The sequence below is a fragment of the Stomoxys calcitrans genome, chromosome 4, assembly GCF_963082655.1.
Source record: "Stomoxys calcitrans chromosome 4, idStoCalc2.1, whole genome shotgun sequence".
NCBI lineage: Eukaryota > Metazoa > Arthropoda > Insecta > Diptera > Muscidae > Stomoxys > Stomoxys calcitrans.
This window is the reverse complement of record NC_081555.1, coordinates 182420769-182448088: the sequence shown is the minus strand read 5'-3', so window position 1 is coordinate 182448088 and position 27320 is coordinate 182420769. Positions and strand designations below refer to the sequence as shown.

Genomic DNA, 27320 nt, shown 5'->3' with positions numbered 1-27320 from the left:
GTATTAGTTGTTGTTGTTTTTGCATGTATAAATTATTTGGCATATTTTATGTACATATGTATATACAGAGTGAGTACATGTATACATACATACATGTATGGATACATACATACATAGATGTATGCATATACTTATATTGTATTTATTTATGTTTTTTTTATTATTTATTATTTTTGTAAAGTTGGTTTAGTTGAAATGTTTGATGCAAATTATAATACACAGATGCAGATACGAATATTTACGAGTATAATACACAAACAAAACACAAATGCAACAATTTCAATGTTTTATGTGTGTATCGCAGGCAGGCATGAGTCGATTTGACCATTCGATCATGTCCTTTTGTTCGTTTACATGACACAATTAGATCCATTCTAGCTCAGTAGAAAGCACCACCATAACTCAAAATGTGTGCGACTTTGATTTGAAAAAATTTCGAGATTTGATTTTTAATTCGATGCAAATCGATGCGATCGATTTGTGTATGACATACGACATACATACAAACAAGACACAGCCAATCAATTCTTGCAACAAGGTGTGGTGTACACTCAATCCGAGCAGAGACTCGCTGATCCACGCCATCTGCCATCCAATCAGCGGGTCTCTGGTCTTCAGATCACAGCTAATGGTAATGACAACTAACTACATTCCATCGATTTCGTTTTAATGTTTAATTTTTTTTTATTGTTTTTTTTTTTTTTTGTCATTTAAAGGCATATTCTTCATGGACCAAAGAGGGCCATGAATGCGCATCATCCAATCAAATGAATCGTTTTAGTTTGTCTCAAAATGGAATATGCTCTATGCGATTATTATCTTGGTTGGATTTAATAAAAAAGTATTCAAATGCTCTAAATCCTACATTACTAGTACGTACTCCCCGGTCCGACTATGTAGTAGGTTTAAAATGCGAAATGTGAAGATAAGAGCGTGTTAATGAATAAAATACGACTTACCTCGTCTATTGGTGTGTGGGTGGGTGGATGTTAGTGCGTGTGTTAGAATTGCAGTCGTGTTCCAGAATCCTTGTTGTCGTTGCTTTATAGCCCATTATCCTGCACTCGGACATGATGCAAAAGTCAAAAGTTACCAAGTCATAAAATTGACCATAACAATGACATTTTCATGACTTTGCCACACAGACAAAGTTTCAGTTATATACATTTATACATATGTCTATGGCGGTCAGAGCATATCTGTCGGTCCGTGACCACATTTATGTCATGTCATGCGGCTGCAATAGTCGCATTTCATGTCAACCAATTGATGACGCATTAAATGAAAGTCATGTCTATCCAATCGCAAGTGCAAAGCCACAATCATTTGTGCATGTCCTTCAAGCACAATCACTCAGCTGCTTTTTTTTTGTATTTATTTTTGCTTTATGTCTATATCGTATCAGCTAATTTAATTGCTGCAGAAATCTGTCTACATTTTAATGGCGTCATTATGTATTGAGTTTTAAGCTGGTTGAAAATGTATTTCCGTTTGACTTGTAGTTAAAGAGCAAGTTATAGGAAAATTAAACTTTATCAAACAGAAAATACTTTTTGCCTAAACAGGAAGTTTGAACAACTAAATAGTTTCCAGTTTGTACTACCGATTCCGAGAAACTCAAATTGTGTTTTATTTACAAACAAGCTTTGTGATTTACTACAACCTCTTCCCTCTTATCACTATTGTGGGCTAAGTGACTTTCCGACATTCAATTATGTTTCCGACAGGTAAAAGGTTTCCCATCTTCAGATTGTTTTTGAAATGCAGCCTTTGGAGCTTTGACATCCTCAACATTGCTGAAGTGTAATGGTTAAGTTTCCGAAAACTTTCTGTGAAAGCGGTGACTCTTCCACTGGAGACTGGAGGAAATTTCAAACACTTTAATGAACTAAACAACATATTCATGCCTTCGTCTAGGGCTCCCAGTCTTACAAAATTGATGCTAGTCAGAATTAATCTACAACAACGCCTTTCGCAGGAACTAAATATTGCTTGCACTTTCCTTTGCGAAATTTTAAGGAAAGGTCTAATTCAAAGCGGACTTGGGGGACCACAGGTCCGACCCATGAGTTTTCGGTTCACCTTATGGGTTTAAGATCGCTTGATGAAAGATGGGGCTTTTAATAGACAATTTACATGAATAATATCTCCACCTGGGGTTAGTGCTAGGCCAATCATTTGGAGACGACTCGCTACTTATAAGACGAATTTCAATTGGATATAGAAATCAAACAAATGAAAGTGTTTTGAAAAATTGTGTCAACAGAATGGGCCATAATTGAAAAAATTTCACCCTTTATGGGCTCAAGAAGTAAAATAGGGAGATCGGTTTATATGGGAGCTGTATCAGGCTATAAACCGATTCAGACCATAATTGAAACGTATGTTCAAATGCATAAGAGAAGTCGTTGTACAAAATTTCAACCAAATCGGATAATAATTGCGACCTCTAGATGCTCAAGAAGTTAAGATCCCAGATCGGTTTCTATGGCAGCTATATCAGGTTATGAACCGATTTGAACCGTAATTAGCATAGTTTGTGAAAGTCCTAACAAAACACTTCGTTCTAAATTTCAGCCAAATCGGATTAGAATTGCGCCCTATAGAGGCTGAAGAAGTCAAGACCCCAGATCGGTTTATATGACAGCTATATCAGGTTATGAATCGGTTTGAACCACACCTAACACAATTGTTGGAAATCAAAACAAACCACCTCATGCAAGAGAAGAAGTCAAGACCCCAGATCGGTTTACAGGGGAGCTATATCAAAACATGGTCCGATTTGGCCCCACCGACCTAAACTAATAAGAAGTATTTGTGCAAAATTTCAAACGGATAGCAATACTCCTTCGAAAGTTAGCGTGCTTTCGACAGATAGACGGACGGACGGACAGACGGACGGACGGACAGACGGACTTAAAATGTCATGACGATCAGGGGAATATTTCGAGGAGTTACAAACAGAATGACGAAATTAGTATACCCCTATCCTATGGTGGAGGGTATAAAAATTAATTTCAAATTTAAATTGCCTTAATCATTGGGGTTTTTTATAAACTTCTGTTAATTTTATGCAAGAAGGATAGACCTATTGTGAGCAAATTATTTGCGTCAGTATCACTTTCTGATTCGATTTCACCATTTCCATCTTTCTGTACGTATTGTTTTAATGAAGGTAAGGGCTGATTGCCATAAAATTACGCCATTATCCCATTTTTGGCTAAAAGACGAAATCTACGAAAAATCCTCTCAGATTTGGATGTAGTCTCAACATTTAAAATTTTTTTTTGTGAATTTTTTCGACGGAATATTACGGATATCTCCATGGGTAAGAAAAATTTGAGCAGACTTGGATAGGCATAAATATCTTCTCATACAGCCAGGCAGCTATCTAATCTCTGGGAAACATATTTCTGAAATCGAAAACCACCCTCGACTGTCGCAGATTTAACAACGAGATGGCAGAACAGTTCAGAATTCATCAGTTCTGGTTGCCGGGCCACCGTGATATCCCAGGGAATTGTAGTAATAACGAACTTGCGAGACTAGGAACTCGAGGGAAACTGAAATCTGTTGTAAACACTCAAAATTAGAAGGCCCAATCAAGACTTGAATAGGTTAACCGCTTTGCTGTTTTGGCCAGACGTCCGACTCATTTTGTTCATCAAGACAGATCACTGTCTGATGGAAAAAACACTGAAGGTTGCAATGTATTTTAGTTCCTTACTTTTTAAAAAGTTTACTTGCTAGATTCTAGTACTTTGCGAATGTTAACATCAGCTAATTTAGACAGACTTCCAAGTAGTGGATAAGTGAATAAATTCATAAAGTGGAACTCCTACTGCTTGTTGACACTGGAATAGCACATAGTAGATATTTTGTACTTTCCTCTTCCTCGCAGAAATGGTTACTTGCAACCTTAGTCGATCAGTATATTTTCCAATCAAGCGGTAACCTCTAATGGCGTACACGATGACTAAAATTTCTACTCATACCAACGATAGCAAGGCGATAGATGTCTACAAGTTTTAATGCTCGTATGTTTCTAGAGGCACGCCAACAGCACGGTTGTTACATTCTATTGTCATGCTTCAATCTTCTCGATATGCCAGGCTCTAGATCTTCTATTACCAGGAATATTATAGTTCTATTCGAATATGTCAGTTGTAGTGGTTCAAAACTTGTTTTCCTTTCTTAACCTCAAGGTAGTGTTCGCAGCAATTTGTCTAGCCTCAACGTCTAGAGGCGTTTACTGTATGATTGAAATGGAAAAAGATGCTGTTGTTCATCAATGCGGATGTGATGAAAGGACAAGGCGTTTTATAATCTGGCTTTTGTTGAGTATTTTGGATTTTTAATAATTTTGCACAATTTCACAAATCATTCAAGGTAGTATCAGTTTTTGATGTATTCTTTGAGGTCGTATTATTTGTTTCGTAGCACCTCGAAATATTCGTCTTAGACCCCATAAAGTATATATATTCTTAATAGTCATAAAGCTCCTAGCCGATTTGGCCATGTCCGTCCGTCTGTGGAAAGCATGCTAACTTTTGAAGGAATATAGCTGGGTGCTTGTTATTTTGCACAAATACTTCCTATAAGTGTAGATCTGTTGGGATTTTAAATGTACCATATCGGTCCATGTTTTGATATATCTGCCATATAAACCGATCTTGGATCTTGACTTCCTGATCCCCTAGGAGGCGCAAGTCTTCTCCGATTTAACTGAAATTTTGCATTAGGTGTTTAATCGGTTTATAACTTGAAAAAGCTGTCATATAAAGCGATCTCGGATCTTGACTGCTTGAGCTTCTAGAGTGCTCAATTATTATCCGATTTGGCTGAAATTTTCCATGAAGTGCTATGTTTTGTTTTGCATGGTCCAAATCGGTTCATAACCTGTATATAAGATAAGATCTTGGCACGCTTTTACTTGTTTTTATATTAAATCAAAAAAATGTTTGTGATTATTTTTTTGCCTCAGCCAATTTTTATGTAGTACGGAGGATTTTCTGGTGAATATCCCAAATAATGTTGGTAAACTTCCTCCGTATTCGTATAGTCATAGCATAAGCGGACAACTGAACAATACACGGTAGTGGTTGCAAAATACCAATAGAGTGGTTGCAATAGAATAGAAGCCACCGTAGCGCAGAGGTTAGCATGTCCGCCTATGACGCTGAACACTTGGGTTCGAATCGTGGCGAGAACATCAGAAAAAATTTTCAGCGGTGGTTTTCCCCTCCTAATGCTGGCAACATTTGTGAGGTACTATGCCTTGTAAAACTTTTCTCCAAAGAGGTGTCGCACTGCGGCACGCCGTTCGATCTTGGCTATAAAAAGAAGGCCCCTTATCATTGAGCTTAATTTTGAATCGGACTGCACTCATTGATATGTGAGAAGTTTGCCCCTGTTCCTTAGTGGTATACTCATGGGCAAAATTTGCAATTTGCATTGGTTGCAATAGACCTGCTTGAGTTGTCCGTATACTAATACATCTCTATCACATCTAGATTAATAGAATCCAAGTTGGCCGTAAATCGTCTTTTAGTAAGTAAGTCAGTAATAAACCTCTTATGGCAATGTTAATGTCAAATATGTCCTCTTCTTTCATGATTGAAGTCGGTCTTGCATTATTGAAGGTGTCCCCTGTTTCAAGGCATGATGATATTGAAAATTCCCTGACGAGGCCAGCCCGCCCCAAGCGAATAGAATACAAATCTGACATACAAGTTCTAGGAAACCAATCTAGCATATTATTCCACCTTAGAACTCACGTAGAGATGGAATTTGACAAAAAAGAATATGAATAAATAATATTTGTAAATATTGGGTTGCCCAATAAAACAGGAATCTGACATCAAAATTTGTGGCCAAGAGTAGTGGTACCTTTGGTTTTTCCATCATCAAAAATCCTCCGAACGATATTTACAGATCAGACATTGCGAGACTCAAATCCGGCTTATAAATTCTGAACCATGTATTTGTTCGGTTGCGCCACCGCAAACTCTGTTTTCTCAATCCCATGGCAGCCGGTGGTACGTACCGGATTGACAAAATGGAGTCCTTCATCGGAAAGGACTGCTCCCCAGTGTACAACATACTGTTACAACAACAACATGTAGCCTGCGCATGGTGAAATCGGACAGGTTGGCATGTGGAACAATTTATTCGATGGGATAAGAAATGAGAATACTTGGACAGACAGGAATATTGTTGAAAATGGTTCTAGTTGTCTCCTTTATAGCTTTACAAACAAATGAACTGGGCTATAATACTCTGTATCACGAAGTGATGACAGACAATGAAATGATCTGTCCTTCCTGAGATTATGTGCTTGACACGGCAAAATTACTTAACTTTGCAGGATAATGGGATACAACATTCAGACATTGGATAAGCACAGAAGTAACCGTGGAGTTCTTAGCTACTTTTAGCTAGTTTAATGAGCTTTTTTTTTGCTAAACTGACGAGATATGACTCTGGAACTCTTCCTTTACCTTAGAACACGACTGCGGCTGGAACTGGAGCTGTAGCATCATGACAGTGACCTTAAAAAAACTTACCTGAATTGCTGGACCAATGGATTGATTTTTAGATGGATGATTTCAACCATTGCCATGATTTATGGCATATGGAAATCGGCAAATTGTGATGAACAAATGAAACGGAAAGGATGTGTGAACTTATTCAGCGATAAAAAAAAATCTTTTCTTAATTGCCTTGCACCGTATTTGGTAGGGCTTTGGTTTTTCTTCGTCCTCTACCCCCCCATTGAGGAAGGAGGGAAGGAACGAACGAAAATCAAGGTCTGTCCAAGAAGTTGCGAGCAAAAGAAAAGAAACGCAAATGTAAGCCAATATGGGCGAATGGTATTAGAGGCGATGGGGTTTTTTCTTTAATTTTCGTTTGAATGGAATCGCTTACGGTACGTATTGTTTGTAGGATTTGGATTTTTTTCTGTATGGCTTTTTTTTTCTATAATCACTGAAGTGGTGGAACGAGTACGAGTATAAGTATTTTTGTGAATACTGAATACTGGATACTGAGTACTGAGTCTACATAAATGCTAACAGTCACAATGACGACGACAACCATAAAAGTAGTAATGAAAAATTGAGTTTACTCGGCTTGGCTTATTTTTTTGGCAGCAACGCATATCGGCATGCCCATATACGTTTTTTTTTAAATTTTTTGTAAATAATTTTCTCATCTTTTTTGTTTTTGTTTTTATCTTTTGTTACGTACACAAAAAGGATTTTTCCATTTTCATTAAAAAATTTGCTTTCGATAAAAGAAGGAACAAAAAAGTTACAAATTAAAACATTGAGTTTAATGAAGTTGATATCATCATTTTTTGTTTGCTCATGGGAGTGGAGTGAGAGGGGAGTGGGAGTGGTATGGGTTGCTGCTGGCAGTGAAGGATCGGCTGGTGATGGGTTTGCGTTTGAGAAAGTGATGGTGGTTTCGATTTAATGCTCACGACAAAAGTCCTGTGATTGACCGGATGTAGGTTAAACTTGCAAGTAGGGAAGTGGTGCGATTTAATGAACAGAGTGAGTGAGTGGGAGCGGGAGTAAGTGGGGAGTGAGAGTGGATTTTGTAGTGGCGGTCATTGGATGCAGTCTGGTGGTTGTGGGAAGTGTGCATTAAGCCAATTAACAAGCATTGTGGTTATGGTTGATTACAGTGAGTTCAAGCAAATTTGGCAGCGCAGCATACAAAACTTAGAGCGTTGCATGAGGGGAGTTTTTTTTTCTTTTAATTTTTTTTGGTTTGGTTTTTTATAAACATTCCAATTCTGTTCAAATGCGTTAATGGGCAAGTTGGTTTCAGTGGATTTTGTGGGCATGTGGGGAATTTGAGAACACAACATCGATTTATGGAACACATGTAGATATGCTGATAAATATGTACGAGTAAAAGGCTACAAACAAATAGACAGTTCAACATAAAAAAGGAAACCATAAATAAATACGTTCATACGTATATACACAGACAGACAGACAAATAGTTGAATGGGGAGGGGGGGGATGATTTTTTAAAATTTTGTTTTTTAGGAGGCCATATAAAAAACACAAAGTCAACAGAAAATGAGGCCACGCAAAATGTTTAAACACAGCTCCCCAAAGGGCGAAAAAAAAAGAAAGAGAGAGTGAGAGAGAGAGAGAGAGAGTGAAAGAGGGAGGGGAACAACAAGGCTTTGCGATTTTCATCGGCAACCGCCGTATTAAAGGAAAGATGAAACTAAACAACTGGTGGTGGAAAAAAAAAAAAACAAAATAAAAATTAAACAAAACATCAAAAAGAGTATTCACAGAATAAATGAAATAAAATCGTATTCACACACACGCACAGATAGATCTTTGCTTGGCTAAATGAAAACTAATGAGAGAAAATATCGGAAATGGCAGTGTTTTTTCTTCTTTTTGCTGGTGGTGGTGGTGACGGTGGCGGCGGTGGCGGTAGTGTATGTGTCATTGTCTGCGTGTGTGAATAAGTCTTTCATAGCGGTTTGTATGAATGTGGTCGAGTGTCATTGAGTGTATGGCACATGTGAGTGTTTGCGAGTGTGGGTGGTGGTCGTGGTGGGTGTTGGTGGCTGGTTGACTTCTTGGGGTGGGGGTGGGGTTAATGTGACAATGAATTGTTTTATGCACAAAATTAAAAACAAAACAGATCGCTCTGTTAATTAACCAAAGAATCGTAATAGAATTCGATTGTTTAGCTTTAATCATTTTCGCTTTTTGTTTTTTAGCATCGTTCTTTTTGTTCTCATCAAATACTGGTTTTTTCATTACTTCTTTTCAACTAACCTCAGACACAGGGAGAAGTTTCTATGTACTACAACTGACCTGTAGCACAGTGCCATCAAGGTGAATGTTACAAAAACGAACCCAACAACTGACATTAGTACACCAACTAGGAATACTGTATTTGAGCCATGGTAGTTCTCTATACGAGTTTCATTATTTTGTGTATGTGAGCGCATTCGCGTTATTTTTTTTTTTTGAAATTTGTTTTAATTAGTTTTGTTTTTCAATATGTAAATATATTTATATATATTTTTTTTTTTTTTGATTTAATTCATTGCGAACGCAATCGAATGTTTTTGCATGGGTGGTGATAGAATAGAACACACAGAAATATGTGAATGGGAGAGTGCGTGTTTACATAAGAATTGGTGTTTTTTTTTTTTAAATGTGAAAAATAGTACAAACAAAAAAGTTATTTTTTAATTAATTTAATGTCCATTTGCAAAGCACACAAATATCCATAGAGAGATTCCATCCATTCCGCATTTTGATTAAGGTGTTTGTTTTTATTTTAGTTCATTTGAGTTATTGCCACGCACACACACAAAGTTGAACGATGTTGCGGGGCGATGTCGTTGGCATTGATGTGGACGTGGACGTTGTCAAAAGTGTCGTTGGTGTGGTTGACGTTCAAGTTGATCATTGACATTGACAGTTGCAGGAAATATATTAAAATAATTGATATGTTGTGTTAGATACATCAATACATCTAAATTAACTAAAATTCTTTAAATTGTAACTGGCAATAAATCCTTCAACGCCCTCTGTTGTTTTCCTCGTTTTTATTTCTTTTGGGGTGTTTCTTTTCATTCATTTTGTTCCTACATATGGAGGTTGTTGGTTTTTGTTTTGTTTTTGTGGTTCTAGACAAGTGGGACAAGAATCTCAGCACGCCATGACAATGGTAATCCCAAAAAGCGCGCTTTACACAAATGGGTATTGACCTCTTTTTGTTAGTCTTCTTCTTTTTCTGTACATTGATGGACAGTCTGGCATGTCAGTCATGTAGTCAGCCCATTCATTCATTCCAACCCATCCATCCATCCATCTATCAAATAAGCCATCCAGACTCTAAGCAAAAGATGAAATGCTAGTTTATGCGTGAATGTAAATGTGTGTGTGTGTGTGTGTGTATGTGAGAGCTTTGAGAGTGATGGCTATAACTGTAACTGTGAGTTATGTATGCTCATATGTGTGAGTGTGTGTGTGCATGTCATGCATAAAAGATGAGTTGATTTGTATACAACAAATGTTTCACATTCACAGCCATACTAAGGGACATAAAGTCAGAATGAGAAGGCTTGAAAGATAGATAGAGGCCGTGAGACAAAGACAAAGAGGGAGAGAGAGGTAGAAAGGGAAATATGTTGCTAGAGAGTCCCAACGGAACGAGCAAAAGTAATGCCACGGTTTCAATAAATAATTAATTAAGCGCCTCCAATCAATCCTCCTCCATCATGAAAACATTCGGTCGCTAACACACAGAGACACATACACACACACACACTCATTCAAATTTGTCTGCTCAAAAAACACATACACACACACAAGAAAACATACAAACATTCACATCCACACTTGTCATTGTTAAAGTGTTAATGAAACACAAAAAAAAAAAGAATTCATTCAATGAATACAGGTGGTTGCTGAAGGTTTGTGTTTAGTTGTTGGGAATTATCAATGAACACGAATGGCTGTCAATAAAGCGATTGAAGGACTTTATGGTCTGACTAGTTTTGGGGCACTTTGTACTCATACGATAAGAATCATTTTAGTTTAATTTGAAAAATGATTTTATCCAATTAAATTACCAATTTGTTATTGTTTGATTGGGAAAGTAGTTACCATAGCGATTTTATTATCGAGGGTCAAATATAGTTCAATATTCTTAATTTCAGCGAAATTGTGTAATACATGCGGCCCAATAACTTAAATCGGGAGATCGGTCATTATGGAGGCAACATCCAAATATAGACCATATTACGCACATATGTCGAAGGTCTAACATGGCACTTTGCGACAAATATGAGTGTAATAAATGCGCCATTTATGGGACTTCAATTGCAGTAAAGGTGCATACAAGGACTTTTTGATGATATAGCCCATCCTTGATCTCAACTTGCCTATGGTATAAGTTTCAGCTCAATATTTTTTTTTTTTTCATTTTTTTGTAATCAACCTGTAGTAGATATCCTCTATATATGCAACGCATTATATTGGCATTTGGAAAGTTAAAGTTTGGATCGAGGATAGAAGGAGTAGTGTTTATAGATACTCGTTTTAAATTTCTAAACGTCGGTGTTGGTGGGAAACACATTAAACGAAAGTCGATTCCACTTACGAGTGGTTATGACGAAAAAAGAATTTTCTTAGTATTGCATGGTACGGTCGACTTATCATTCAATTACAAATGAGTATGAGTTTCTGGAAAGTCTTGTATTCCTGGTGAATATGCCAACATCAGGGCTAAGAAGGCGGATATTCTCGAAACACAGGTCATGCAACGCTACCCACATTCCGACGATTTTCAAGAGAAGCAATAGAGATGGAATTCCTTCTGTTTCCAGTGAACAACATCGCCGGTCTAGCAGTTCCAAGGAGGAATCTGGAGCTCAATCCCCTATATGAGAGTTAAATTCCTTCCTCGGCCTGATGTAAGGTTTGCACCGAATAAAAAAGCCCAAACACTTGAATGCTTCTTTCGACTCTTCGAATACATGCCTTGTCCAACGGACATCACACTTCATGCCCAGAACATCAAGAGCATCTGATTGTTGAATTTCCATACCGTCGATAAATATCGAAGGTTGCAGTGAGTCCGCGAATCGCTTGTAAGACAGCACTGCGTCATTCGTGTATTTTAGTCAACTCAGTTTATTCTACCCCACTCATAAGTGGTTAACAGATCTAATTAGATCAACTAATACAGAATGCGCCCCTTGGCCTATGGTCGAATGAATATGAATTTTTTCATCCGCGAATAAGATGAATGGATATGAGGTCCGAACCAATATATCGTCAATAAAAGTAAAAATAAGAGAGGGTGAAAGTACAGAGCCTTGTGGCGGACCCATCTTCAACAATACGTAAAATTTGATCTCTGGAAAGCTCGATATAAATCGAACGAAGTTATTACCGACACCAAAAGCGAGTAGCTTTGATAAAAGTGCACCGTGCCAGACCCCATGAAATGCAATATCCAGTGTCACGACTTTACTCTCACCAAACTGGTGGGTTGAGCGACTCCATCGTTCCGAAAGAAATGCAATTAGGTCTCCAGTAGAGAGATTTCCACGGACTTCATACTGTCGACCACTAACTACGGCAGTGGATGGTGATTAATCATGCTCTCAATAATCTTGGACAGGGCGGAGCATGTCGCAAATGTTCGGTAATTCGCAGGGTTGTTAGCCTCATCCTTTTTGAGGATCAGCTGAATGTTTGCAACCTTCCAGCGCGTCGGGAATACTCCCACACGGTAAGCAAGGTTAAAAAGGTTGCGTAAAGGTCGAGCAAGCGTCGAAGAACACTTACAAAGGAGAATTGTCGATATACAATCCGGGTCCGAGGATTTATTAACGTCGAGATCAGCAAGTACCTTCCTTACTCCACTTCCGAGGCATCGAACCGGATATGCTTTCAGCTACGGGGAGTGGTTGACTGCTAATCAGCAAGTAAGAATTCCCTGCAAACATTTCGGCTAGTATGTTTGAATATTTGGTCATCTTCAACAAGAGTTGGAATAGCCCATGGGTTAGGCTTCACCCTTTTTAGAAATGACCAAAAGATCTTGTTTCCCCCCGTAGAAGCAATAACTCTAGTACATTGACGCTGTTTGTCAACTTTACTTACTTTAGTACATTGACGCTGTACGTGAATAAACTTTTCCTTTGACACACAAAGTTCTACTTATGCCACAGTCCAGAAAACAAAGTTGCCAATTGAAATGCTGGAAAAATTCGTTTAGCTCTGCCCAACGTGCTCATTCGTATTTTACGGTCGACCACCTCGGGGCTGTGGAAAAGACGCTGCGAAGAGCAGAATACGAAAAAAACGATGAATAATTAAGAGGTGAAAGATATAACCTTCAAAATTTTTAGGGTGTGAAGTTAAGAAAAGGTCAAGAATGTTATTTTGGTGTCCTTCGATACATGAATTATGTGTCGGTTCATTCACTAGTTGCACTATCCTATTCTGATCTTTGAAAAGCTTGGCGTATTGACCGTCTGGAGTCGTATCGATAAATCAATCGATTGGGAAAGCCAGGAGGAGTTGTGGGCATTGAAATCACTAACAATTTCACTATTAGGGTTATCCTACAGCCCCTTAAGGAGGCCTCCCTTTCCGAGTTGGGACTTCTATAAAGAAGACCGCTGTAGTGTACATATGTTTTAATCCTAAATTTAATCCAAACGGAATTAAATTCTGAGCCTTGTGAGCCCAAGTGTTGCTGCCTCTTGATATTACACTACAACGTTACGTACTTATTCCACAAGACCTTTGTGGAAAACAAAATGAGATGGAGTGTGATACCCTGGAATATGAAAATACTGTGGATCAGAGTTCTTACCCAGATCGATGATAATAAACTTTGGAACATAGCGCCAAAAAGTCCGACCCTTCGACAATTTAGCTCACCTCGAAAAAGAAACTGACGAAAAATTATGCCCTAATAGGCAAAAAAAAAAAAAAAACTTGAAAATATCCCTCGTATTTTGGCAAAATGAATTGTAATCTCTGGTAATCAGAAGTGTAGTAAAACGAAATCAGTGAGTAAGAGGCATTCAAACTAACTCTCGTAACGCCGTGAATATCCCTACTGTTTAGTGTTATACCTTAAACAGCTGGAAGACAACGACAAACGATCAAGGGCGCCAACCACTGTACATAAAGGGGGGAAGGAGAGGAAGGTGGAGGAGTAGGGAGGAGGGCAACGAATCCTCTACAAATAGATACATATGAAAACCATTTGTGTGGTAAAAAAATGCGGGAGTGCGGGCTAGCCACCTGAAAAACGTTTACAATTGGCGTGCATGTGGTCAAATACAGTATTATTTTGTTCGCATTATTGGCAAAGATTTGTAATACCATTTGGTATCAATTTAACATCAGACAGCCCACTTTGCCAATAATGCGAACAAAATAATACCAGGCGTTATTTAGAATTGACGGCGTCACATTTGTATTCTTATATAGAGTATATATATTCTAGATCAGCGTAAAAATCTACGACGATCTAGCCATGTCCGTCCGTCTGTTGACATCACGCTAGGGTCTTTAACAATAGAGATATTGAGCTGAACCTTTGCACAAATTCCTCGATATCTCGATATAGCCCCCATATAGACCGATCCGCCGATTAAGGATCTTAGGCCCATAAAAGCAAAATTTATTATCCAATTTTGCTAAAATTTGGGACAATGAGTTGTGTTAGGCTATTCGACATCCTTCTTCAATTTGGCTCAGATCGGTCCAGATTTGGATATAGCTGCCATATAGACCGATCCGACATTTTAGGGTGTTAGGCCCATAAAAGCCTCATTTATTGTCCGACTTTGCCACAATTTGGGACAGAGAATTGTGTTAGGTCGCTCGACATACTTCTGCAATAGGACAAAGATCGGTCCAGTTTTGGATATAGCTGCCATATAGATTGATCTCTCGATTTAAGGTTTTGGGCCCATAAAAGGCGCATTAATTGTCCGATGTCGCCGAAATTTGAGACAGTGAGTTAGTTAAGCCCCTCGACATTTGTCTTAGATCGGTCCAGATTGGGATATAGCTGCCATATTGACCGATCTCTCGATTTAAGGTTTTGGGGCCATAAAAGGCGCATTTATAATCCGATTTCACTGAAATTTGACACAGTGACTTATTTTAGGCTTTTCGACATCCGTGTCGAATTTAGTTATGCACAATTGAACAATTACTTGTACTAATTAATATTTGGTCCAAATCGGAACTTATTTCGACATAGCTGCTATGGGGCATAAGGTAAGCATTTTTCACCGGATTTTGACGAAAGGTCTGTTTCTTTAATTGTTTATAACAGAATATTTGTTCCACTAGTCGAACGTAGAATAGCGTTCCAAGCGCCTCGATCTTCTGCGCTCATTCTAAAATCTCTAACACCAAGTTTCGAGGTATCTCCCACCACTTGGTTTTCCATCTTGTTTTTGGTCTTCCCAGTTTGCACCGTCTATGCCTTCAAAAAGACTTCTTTGCAGGAGCTTCTTCATCCATTCTGACAACATGACCTAGCCAACGTAGCCATTGTATTTTGATGCGTGTAACTATGCTATCGTCGCCATACAGCTCATACAGCTCGTAGTTCATACGTCGCCTATATTCTCCATTAACGCAAACTGGTCCATGGATTTTACGAAGAATCTTTCTCTCAAATACTCCAAGCACTGCCTCATCTGATGTCACAAGTACCCATGCTTCAGAACCATATAACAGCACGGGTAGTATCAGTGTCTATATATATATAGTGTAATCTTTGTCTGTCGAGAGGTGGCCTTTGTTTTTAAACTGCTTACTTAGTCCAAAGTAGCATATGTTTGCCAGTATTAATCTTCGCTTAATCTCAAAACTGGTGTCATTCGTTTCGGTTACGGCGGTGCCGAGGTAGATAAAGTTACTGACTGTCTCAAAGTTGTGGTTCCCAACTTTCTCCATTTGCTTTATCTGCTTGGTTGTGCAAGGCTTTTTGGGAGTTGAAACCATCCATTTCGTCTTATCTCCATTCACTGCCAGACCCATTTTCACTAACTCTCTTTCGATTCTTTCAAAGGCTGCAGTTACTACTTCCGGTGACCGACCTATGATATCGATGTCGTCAGCATAGTCGAGTAGGATGTGTTCCCTTGTGATTGGTGTGACATATCTATTCACATCTACATCTCGTATAATCTTCTCCAACGGGATATTAAGGAGATCCACGATAGGCTGTATTCTTGTCTGAAACCTCGTTTGGTATTAAATGGTTCGGAGAGATTCTTTCCTATTCTTACTGAGGAACGCGTATCTGCAAGTGTCATCCTGCACTGTCTTATTAATTTTGCAGGGATACCAAACTCAGACATGGCTTGAATTATCTTTCAACGTAAAGGAGTATCGAAGGCGGCTTTGTAGTCAACAAAGAGATGGTAGGTGTTGATTTGTCCTTCTCGGGTATTTTCCAGGATTTAGCTCAGTGTGAATATCTGGTCCAGGGTGGATTTACCAGGTCTAAAGCCGCGTTAATAGGGCCTAATTATCTCATTGACTTTAGGTTTTAATCTTTCACACAGTACGCTCGAGAGTATCTTGTATGCAATTGGGAGGAGACTCTTTAGTTGGCACATTCCGTCTTGTCTCCTTCCTTGTGTACGGGACATAGTATGCTGATGTTCCAATCATCGGGTATGCGTTCTTCTACCCAGATTGCACAGATAAGCTAATGCATATGCCTTATCAGCTTGACGTCTCCGGTCTTAAATAGTTCAGCGGGTAACCCGTCGGCTCCTACTGCCTTTTTGTTCTTTAGTCGGGTCACTGCTACTTGGACCTCATTCTGACTAGGCGGTAAACATTCTATACCATCGTCATTGATTGGTTCAACGGTATCCTCTTCGCCACCAATGTCGGACACTAGCAGTTGGGTAAAATATTCTTTCCATATCCTCAGCATGTTATTTGTGTCAGTTCCCAGATTGCCAGATTGCGCAGATAAGCTTATGCATATGCCTTATCAGGGGTCGCCTCCGGTTTAAATAGTTCAGCGGATAACTCGTCGGCCCCTGCTGCCTTGTTGTTATTAAGTTGGATCACTGCTACTTGAACTTCATTCTGACTAGGAGGTAAACATTCTATACCATCATCAGGGATTGGTTCTGCGGTATCCTATTCTTTGACGAAAAGTGGATTACATATATACCCGAGGTGGTGGGTATCTAAAGTTCGGCCCGGCCGAACTTAACGCCTTTCTACATGTTGTAATTATTAATAATCGAAGTAGAATTAGATTAAAATAATGTTCAATGGTTTTTACATAGTAAATGAACCTCAAGTGATATCAAACCATAAGAGAAGAAGGCTTAGAAACTATAAGCAAAACTATGTCTATCGATATATCCCTTGGATCCCTTTGAATTGTCTATTTCGATACGGCTTGTACGTTTTTAACCCTGCTTGTGTATGCTTCTTTCTCCACTCACATGTCTTGCTATAAATTTTTTTCAAAATAAAAAAGGAAAAATTATGTGTACATGGTCAGATATCACATTGCGACATTGGTCTATGTTTGTTTTTCTGGTCTCATTAATACAAGGACACCCATCAGACGGTGTGTTTTTATATGCAAATGTCTGTCGATCAGCCTGTCCATTTGACAATTCGTCTATGGGGCTGCCTAAGGTTGATTATTATGTATATTACGTTAATTTATGGTTAACATTTCTTTTTTTCATACAGTCATCACCAGTTTGCTGAATGTGTTATCGTAACATTACCCAAGGTGGATAATGTATACAGTTAAGCCAATATACAACACCATAAATCTTCGTAAACCATATAAGAATTGAATAGATTTCTCATCGAAAAAAGGTCAAGAGTTTTTTTTTTTTAATTTTTTTGTTTTTATTATTGCTTGTTTTGACAAGTTATTCGTTATAGACTATAAACGAAAAGTATCATCAAAGTGTCGAGCTAAAAGTGTGGAGTTTTGAGATAAAAAGTGCATCAACACAAACGTAGAAGAAAAAATTAAAATAAACAAGGGCAATATTGCAATAATATTATTGGTCAATTTCAATGGAAAATAATTAGTCAAAAAGACAAAATAAAATAAAAAATAATTGAAGATGGAAATCGTTGAAATGAAAACAAAAACATTCACACACAACAAAAATAGTAAAAAAAAAAAATAATATGCGTACATAATATTCGCACACATACACACCCACTCATACATCCATAGGTTATAATGAAAGACGTTGATAGAAAGACATCGAGAGAGAACGAGAGATAGAAACAGTGGCAGGAGACATGAAATATTCACATACATATATATACATACATACATTGATATGTACATATTTATTGTTTTAAGGATTATATGAGTAATAATAATAACATTGGTATTTTATAGATAGCATGTACACAAACATATCAACCAACACACCCACACTCGCGCGCAAGCACACACATACTTAAATATGTTAATGTGTATGTACTTGTAAAGTACTCAAACTCACACACACACACACACACATACACACAATGTTAAATAGATACGAAAGAAATTACATGAACAACGTCGAGTAGAGATGGTAAAGAAGGACTATCAAATTAAATATGAATAAAACACATACTCTCATACACTCACTCACACGCACATTAATATCGAACGCGTATATATATTTATGTATATATTATGTAGAATACACACATCTATTTACATACATAGAAAACATACAGATTTACATACATACATACATTCATTTATATGTGATAGTACTTATTGATACAAGTAGATAATTATACGATAGATAACTCAGTGACACAAACACAGAGACACACGGACACAAACCGAAGAGCACAAGAGTACCAATCCATGCATGCACGTGAATATGCCGCATACGGCATGCGCTTCGTAGAAGTATGTCTCCACATCATTACACATCACCACCACCACCACGATGCATCGTCACAACTTGTATGACTTATGAACCTTGTGATTTAACTCACACACACACACACACAGACACATACACACGCGTTCTCCCACGTGCTTACATTGCAATATGTTTACAATTAAAAATAGCAGTCCTTGCCCTGATATGCATGTGGGTGCCTGTGTTGGCCCCTATAAGGCCAATGCCTATACTAAGCGTAATTAATTAAGTCACCCAACTAAGAAACTTCCATTCAGATGCTAATGTAATTAAATATATACGCAACAATACTTAGCCCAACGAGGAAGGCCAAGTGGGTAGGCGTGTTCCCAGTTAAAGATTTAAAATTTTAAAACCTATTATCCCCGAGAATGCAACCACATATTATTAATTTGTAATTATGAATATTTAACAAACTAAAGCTGGCCTTTTCATAACATACTACTTGCATAGTATTGTGAATATAATTAATTATTGAGACTATTATTGGAGGTTTAGGCAGAATTATTTTGAGAAAGGAAATGTGTTGTGGCTTGACATGAAACTGCAGTTTGTCAATTTGGATGTGTTGTGCAAATGTCGATTGTGGTGGACAATATGCCCAAGAAACTTTTAATTAATTGAATGAATGGTCAGATATGCTCAATTCTTGAGCCGAGGAATGTCATATGAATTTAAGAATTCATTTCGAAGATAAGATGTCATTTAATAACCACTGTACGGTGGATATTTGACTCTCAAACTGGCATATGATTGATTTTTATACCCTCCACCATAGAATGGGGGTATACTAATTTCGTCATTCTATTTGCAACACCTCTATATATCCATTTCCGACCCTATAAAGTATATATATTTTTGATCAGCGTGAAAATCTAAGACGATCTAGACATGTCCGTCCGTCTGTCTGTCTGTTGAAATCACGCTAAAGTCTTCAAAAATAGAGATATTGAGCTGAAACTATGCACAGATTCTTTTTTAGTCCATAAGCAGGTTAAGTTCGAAGATGGGCTATATCGAACTATATCTTGATATAGCCCTGATATAGACCGATCGGCATATTTAGGGTCTTAGGCCCGTAAAATACACATTTATTATCCGATTTAAATGACATTTTGGACAGTGAGTTGTGTTATGACCTTCGACAAGTTGGCCCAGATGGGTCCAGATTTGGATATAGCTGTCATATAGACCGATCTCTCGATTTAAGGTTTTGGGCCCATAAAAGCCACATTTATTATCCGATTTTGCTGAAATTTAGGACAGCGAGTTGTATTAGACCCTTCGACATCCTTCGTCAATTTTTCTCAGATCGGTCCAGGTCTGGATATAGCTGCCATATAGACCGATCTTCAGATTTAGGGTCTTAGGCCCATAAAAGCCACATTTATTATCCGATTTTGCTGAAATTTGGGACAATGAGTTGTCTTAGGCCCTTTGGCACCGTTCTCTAATTTGGCCCTGATCGGATCGGATTTGGATATAGCTGCCATATAGACCGATCCCTCGGTTTAAGGTTTTGGGCCCATAAAAGGCGCATTTATTGTCCGATGTCGCCGCAATTTGGGACAGTAAGTTGTGTTAGGCCCTTCGACATCCTTCTTCAATTTCATTCAGATCGCTCCATAGCTGCCATATGGACCGATCCCTCGATTTAAGGTTTTGGAACCATAAAAGGCGCATTTATTGTCCGATGTCGCCGAAATTTGGGACAGTGAGTTAGGTTAAGACCCTCGATATACTTCTGCATTACGGCGCCGATCGGTCCAGATTTGGATATAGTTGCTATATAGACCGATAACTCGGTTTTAGGTTTTGGGGCCATAAAAAGCGCATTTATTGTCCGATGTCGCCGCAATTTGGGACAGTGAGTTGTGTAAGGGCCTTCGACATCCTTCTTCAATTTCACTCAGATCGCTCCAGATTTGGATATAGCTGCCATATAGACCGATCTCTTTGCCCCTGTTCCTTAGTGAAATGTTCATGGGCAAAATTTGCATTTGCATAGACCGATCTCTCCATGTAAAGTTTTGGGCCCATAAAAGGCGCATTTATTGTCCGATGTTGCCGAAATTAGGCACTGTGAGTTGTGTAGGGCCCTTCGACATTCTTTTTCAATTTGGCTCAGTTCAGTCCAGATTTGGATACAGCTGCCATATGGATCGATCTCTCGATTTAAGGTTTTGGGGCCATAAAAGGCGCATTTATTGTCCGATTTCGCCGAAATTTGGATCAGTGAGTTGTGTTAGGCCCTTCGACATTCTTCTTCAATTTTTCTCAGATCGATCCAGATTTGGATATATCTGCCTTAACGACCGATATCTCTATTTAAAGTCTTGGCCCCAAAGAAAGGTGCATTTATAATCCGATTTAACTGAAATTTGACACAGTGACTTATGTTAGGCTTTTCGACATCCATGTTATATATGGTTCAGATCGGTTTATTTTTAGATATATCTACTATATTTTGTTATACACAATTGAACAATGACTTGTACTTATTAGTATTTGGTACAAATTGGATCATATTTCGATATAACTGCTATGGGACATAAGGTTTGCAATTTTCAACGGATTTTGATGAAAGGTGGTTTATACTCGAGGTGGTGGGTATCCAAAGTTCGGCCCGGCCGAACTTAACGCCTTTTTACTTGTTAAAATTAATTATAAGATTTTTCTTCTGGAGGCCACCGCAACGCAGAGGTTAGCATGTCTGCCTATGACGCTGAACGCCTGGGTTCGAATCCGGGCTAGACAATCAGCAAAAAAAATATTTCAGCTGTGGTTTCCCCTTCTGACAACATTTGTGAGGTACTGTGCCATGTAAAACTTCTCTCCAAAGAGATGTCGCACTGCGGCACGCCGTTCGGACTCGGCTATAAAAAGGAGGCCCTTTATCATTGAGCTTAAACTTGAATCGGACTGCACTCATTGATATGTGAGAAGTTTGCTCCTGTTCCTTTGTGGAATGTTAATGGGTAAAATTTGCAATGTGCGTTTGTGTTTTTACAAACGGAATGACGGAATTAATATACCCCCATCCTATGGTGGAGGGTATAATAAGACAGAGTTTTTTTCAGTGTACGATATTCTAGGTCATAGAAGTTGCATAGATGGTTCCAAACTAGACGACCAGATAGGCTTTGGCATGTACTCTGAAGAACCAGGACAGGTCATATCGAGAAGGTTACTTGACCACTGCAGAGAGTATCAAGCGGAGATCCTTACAACTAAAGAAGTGGTGGAATGACTAAGATATATTGTCATGACGGCGATTGGCATAAATATCTTCTCAGGCAGCCAAGCAGCCAATAAATCTCTTGGAAACATATTTCTGAATTTAAAAAAATCGCCTTCGACTGTTGCAGATCTCTCATCGAGATGGCTAAAAAGTTTGAAATTTCCCTGTTCTGGGTGCCTTGCCACATATATATCCTAGGGTATTGTAGAGCTGACGATCTTGCGAGCCTAGGAACAATCCTACACATTCCGAGGAACTGGAATTTGTCAGTGTGCCTTTAGCGGCAAGTAAGCTATGTCATTAGGATCGGGCCCAAAGGGCAACGAATGACAGATGGTCACAAAGTGGCGATTGTTAACACTCCAAATTATGTGACCGAATCTAGGCTTGAAGAGGTTCATCGCTTTGCTGTCGCGGACTAGAATAGACATCTCAGTCATTATGACCGTCATGGGAGGTCCCTACTGACAGACTGAAGGTAGCAAGTTAAGTTTTTTGCAGAAGATGTGAGGACGTCGAGGAAGAAGGGGTAATTGACCAATTGCTGTGTGTGTCCCGCACTATCAGTCAAAAGGACTGCTACTCTGAGTTCTCATTTCTTTGAGAACTTGTCTGATTTAGCAGATGTGGACATTCACCAGTCGTTGGGCTCTTTAAAGCAATCTGGTTAGTTGAACGATATTAACTAAAAGGCATCTTCATTCTCCTGTTCTTGTGGTATCACAATAGACAAAAACGTCTAAGTGAGCCTAATGGCAGACTGCCACATAAATGTAATCAAACCTAAGATAAGTCGTATTGCAAAATTTCAGCCAAATTTCAACAGGGAATTCGCACAAAAGAGGCTCAAGAAATTATATCGGGAGATCGGTTAATATGGCAATAATATCAGGACATAGACCACGTTCAGACCATGCTGGGCATGAAGCCACAATGGTAGCTATTGAACCAAATTTCTAACTAAAACAAGTTCGAACGGGCCGAATTATGGAAACCCACCTTAATGGATTCCACTAAAAATGTACACAAATTAATGTACTTGAAGGGCATATGTATGTCTGCCAAACGCGGCAAAAATTTGAGCTTCTAGAGACCGTAGGAGACTCATCGGGAAATCTGTTGGTATGGCGGCTATACCAGTTTATAGGCCGATTTTGACAATAGTTACTATGTTTCGTTCGAAATTTCATCTAAATCGAATGCCAATAGCAGCTTCTAAGCGCCCACAAAGTCAAGGTGAAGGACCATTTTACATGGGGGCTTTATTTATATCTGAATCGATAAGAAATATCTGCACAACATTTCAAGTGGATATCTTTTTTCGGGCGGACATCACTATATCGACGATTAGGAATTTGTTTACTTTATGGGGTCGCAGATCATTATTAGGATGTGTTTTTAAATGGAATGACTAGATGGTGGCGGTATAAAAATATATCTGAGTCTTTAATAGGTGTTTGCTTTTGCACAAAATCTATGAGTCTATGCTTAATTTAGTATCTCTTCTATTTACAACTATTTTATCTTCTACCTAAATTCCACTTCAATGCTGTTAGTCTTTGTCTTTATCTTTGGAACATCTTAATTCGTATTTAATCGAAGCAGCTTGGATAACTGAATGGCCTCCCTAATTTTAATGAGGCATTTTGTGAGCGTACTTTCATAAACACCCAGTGTATGAAATGCAAAGAGACGGACCCGCATTTGTGTGTGCTTGTGCTTTGTTTGAATGCGTACGAAGCGGTGAGTGTGTGTGTGCGTATAAGGCATGCATGAATTTGTATGCATATGCATTTTAACACATTCACACTGCTGCGACCCATTTCAGCATCGTTGAGTGGTGCGACGTTGGTTCGTTGGTTGGCTGCTTGCTCTTCTTTGTGTCCGCTTTGTTTTGGGAAGGACAGAAAACCAAGCAAATGTCTTTTATTTGGAAGCTTCTTGAGCCTTTTGTGTTGGCTTGTTGTTTGTAGGTGGTTGTGAGAGTGTATGGGTGTTTGTTCGAATTTTTATTTGTTTGTTAGTAAAAAGCGTTTTAATTGTAAAAATGTATTTCCTTTTTTTCATTTTGTTGTTAGCTTTTTTTGTTTTCGTATATTATCAATGTTTTGTATTTGATTTTTTTTTGTAAACTAAATGTGAACAGAATAAACGGAAAATAAGGATGTTTTTTCATTTTGTTTGCTCCATTTCGATCCAGAGAGAAAAAGGGCTAACAAAAGAGAAAAACAAAAAAAAAAAAACAAAAACACACACACACACAAAAAAAAAGAACGCAACTCAATTGATTCGAGCTGACAATAAAAATGAAATAAAAACCCAGAGCAAACTCAAAGGAAACTTAAAGAAAGGATTAAAGGATACACAACAAGAATATGGTCAAATTTGATGTTTGATGTTTGCTTGGTACTCTACCTGTAACAAACGGCCAATGTTGCGAAACTAATGAAGACGCATTTCACGATTACGGTTAATATGATGACCATGGATAATGTGCTGATTCTATCTTGATCTGTAGAGGCTGCAATGGGTGAGGTGGCGTATAAAAGCAATTCAAATCAAAATCAAGTTTCTGCCATTCACTCGGGCACAGGTGCGAGTGGTGACAGACAGGGCCCTCCACCATCGGCCCTCCAAGGGGCATTCTGCAAATGACTGCCCTTGGAGGGGACGACAGTGGAGAGCTTCATTTAGATAGGTGTGCTTGTGTGGAGGCGTCTTGTGTCTTTTCTTTTATTATGTTTCGTCCTCTTATGGATTACCATTGTCATTTCTAGGTTCAATTCCTAACGCGCAAAGCTTAAATCAAGTTGTGAGAGTGTACAAGTAGGGCCCGCCTAACTGACTGCAGCCGAGTGCAGCAGTAGGGCGACATTTTGGGAGCATTGTATCTCCTTTTGGAAATTTTGGGTGTGAGTAATTTTGTGTTTGGGTTAGCTTACCATACGGCGTCTCCTTCTTTTCCATTTTGATTGTGTTTTCTTGAGTTGGCAGGGCTTCCGTTGGCAGTGGTGTGGTTAGTAAGACAATCAGGCTGCAATCCAATCCTCCCCATCCCATGTCACAGAAACACTTGTTTGTGCTTGTGCAAACCTGTTAAAGGAACACCAAGTCGAATATCAAGAAGCAGAAGCAGAAGGAGAAGGGAAGACAAAATAACAAAATCAATCTTTAGTAGGACATCAGCACCACATATGGCCTTCGCAGATGACAATTTGCGCTGAATTTCGATGGCCAAATAAAAAAGAATTGTTTGTTCGTTTTTGCTTTTTTTTCCCTTTGAAAGAAAGCTTCTAAACAACTGTTCGCTAATTGGAATGGATTTTTCACAATTGTGTTGGCAAGGGATCAAACAAATGCCAAAGCCCCCAAGGAAATGAAAAAAAATATCGTCATTTTATACAACAGGGCCAAAGAAAACATGGCCAAAACCACAGGAGATATTACAACAATAAGTTTCCGTTTGAGGTCCTAGAAATTTCAACGAAGGCAACAAAACAAACCCAGGCTGTCGTTAATCAGTGGCTGACACTTACCCCACGATTGGAACACTCTTGCCCCAGACTGTTGGTGGGGCATTTGGTTTGGTCCACATGCGGAAAAATGCTGACACATGTCTGATTCAGACAAATCAAATTATCGCCGCATGGGGTGCCATCCTTGACGAGGCCATGATCGGGTGTTTCGCCGGCAGCCACCCCTTGGCCACTGGTGGCTCTAGAAAAGTAAATTAAATTTGTGTTAGAATTGAAAACTTCCAGGAAAGGCCGTCTTCAGTACTCACTTGCATTCAAATTCCTGGCCTTTGATGGCAATTATGGTCCTTGAGTAGAGGTCACCATCGTTGACGGGCTGTCGTTCTCCTTCCTTGCACTGCAGAGTCCCACACTGGACGTTCCTATGAAATAGTGGTTATTGTCAGTTTTGTAAGAAGAATTTTTCATTTGTATTGAGGCTTTTAGAAAACTTACTCAGGCTCACATTTGATGTAGTTATCCTTGCCATTTTGACCACAATGACCATTAATGGACCCTTTCGAGTTGAACTGTTCAAAGCACTCACGATCGGCCGCCACCCCGCCATAGCCCCAAATGGCTTCGCATTGAAGATTCAGTGTGGGGCATTTACCCTGAAAGCAGTAGCCTGAAGGGAGGACAAATTAAAAGGCAATTTTAATTACAAACATCAGTTGAAAAGGAGCCAACAATCATACATACCAGACACTCCAGACTTGGAGTGGCCGCAGGGTGATCCATTTTTCTTAAACACATCTATGGGACACTCGCCAACCTCGCCATCACAGTATTCTGGCAAATCGCATTCATTATTTGAGTCACGGCATATGTGATCCTTGGGACGCAACTGTTCCGGGAAGACAAAGCAACAGCCAAAATGGAATTAAAGAACCCTTTTCACTTTCTGCCCCCCCTCTCTCTCTCTCACACACAACACTGGAGACAAAGGGCTGTCAGCAACTACAAGCACTTACCTGACACTGGTCACAACAGGCTCCGCCAGCACATTGTGCTTCCGATTTGAGTTTGCAGGTAATGCCATCGCAGCAGGGATCCAAGGAACACTCCTCAAAGGTACCACAGTCGCATTCCTCGTCCTCCTCCACTATTTTATTGCCACAATTGCGACGCATCTCGATCTTAACATGGAAATGTGAATCCATAACGTGCGTTAGTTGCGAGTGTTTCCCATGAAAAATAGCAGAGAGAGAAAAAAATGGAATTGAAATAATAAACTGTGCAACGTGGTAAAAGTGCTCGTGTTGAAGAGCGGTTGCTTTCTATTGCCAGGCAACCCACATATAAAAATAAAACTACACAAATACATCAAAGAATTCCCTTGAAAGGCAATAATACTGGCATACGATTACATGAACATTTCTCTTTTGCCTCCCTGCACTTGTATGCTTTTTTTTTATATGTACTCCCATGTATGTTTGGATGCTGGTTTTTCATAACACTTGCGTTTGTAAGCCCTGCGCCTGTTTAAAGTAAATTAAATAATTGAAAAGGAGTTGTGTAAAAAAACGCGGCTCGCCACAAAGGCCACCTTCGTTACAAAAAACACAAAAATACAAACACAACACACAGACCTCCGCCAACTGCGTTCGAGTATGAAAACTTGAGCGCTTCTATGTTTGATCCTTGCAATTAATACAGCCAACGCTCGTCCGGCGACTATATTGCCGCCGGTTATTGCAGTTCACTTGTCAAAGTGTAAATCCGTTAGCACCGTCAAGTGTCCTATGGCCTGCTTGGTTGTGCTGCTTAGCTTTACATCGATTTTTTAGATGTAAACAATGCCTGCGGCTCCCTGAGGTAATTACGACTAGTTGGTCAAGGTTGAACGGATGGATTCTCAGCAGTCACCGCTTTTGATAGTTTCATCGCAATAATCTTCAGGCAATGGGAAATAGAAACTGCCATCAACTTGAGCAGCCCATTAAACTGGTCAACATTTTTAATTTACATACCCCCTTTCTCATTATTATGCTTAATGTGGTGGGGCAAAGGATGGACCTTATCTTCACACTATTGGGCTCATTTTTGATAATTCATATTTGATGTTATCATCACATTGATTACAAAT

At 38.9% G+C, this 27320-nt stretch overlaps 1 protein-coding gene across 12 annotated transcripts in view; it reads right to left on the bottom strand.

The window, feature by feature from the left end:
* LOC106095872 (disintegrin and metalloproteinase domain-containing protein 9) overlaps positions 1–27320 on the bottom strand; it is a 470496-nt gene that overhangs the window by 52439 nt on the left and 390737 nt on the right. For 10 of the 12 annotated variants that reach the window (XR_001222811.2, XM_013263281.2, XM_013263282.2 and 7 more), the window contains exons 12-18: positions 26206–26370; positions 25934–26078; positions 25688–25859; positions 25501–25614; positions 25253–25433; positions 24659–24809; positions 8817–8955 (exon numbers count right to left, since the gene is read on the bottom strand). Coding sequence is in view for 11 of the 12 variants with exons in the window: in XM_013263281.2 (XP_013118735.1) it covers positions 8817–8955; positions 24659–24809; positions 25253–25433; positions 25501–25614; positions 25688–25859; positions 25934–26078; positions 26206–26370 (1067 nt within the window). In the remaining variant the exon portion in view is untranslated. The remainder of the gene's footprint in view (positions 1–8816; positions 8956–24658; positions 24810–25252; positions 25434–25500; positions 25615–25687; positions 25860–25933; positions 26079–26205; positions 26371–27320) is intronic. The other 2 variants (XM_013263276.2, XM_013263278.2) reach the window with 1 other exon arrangement.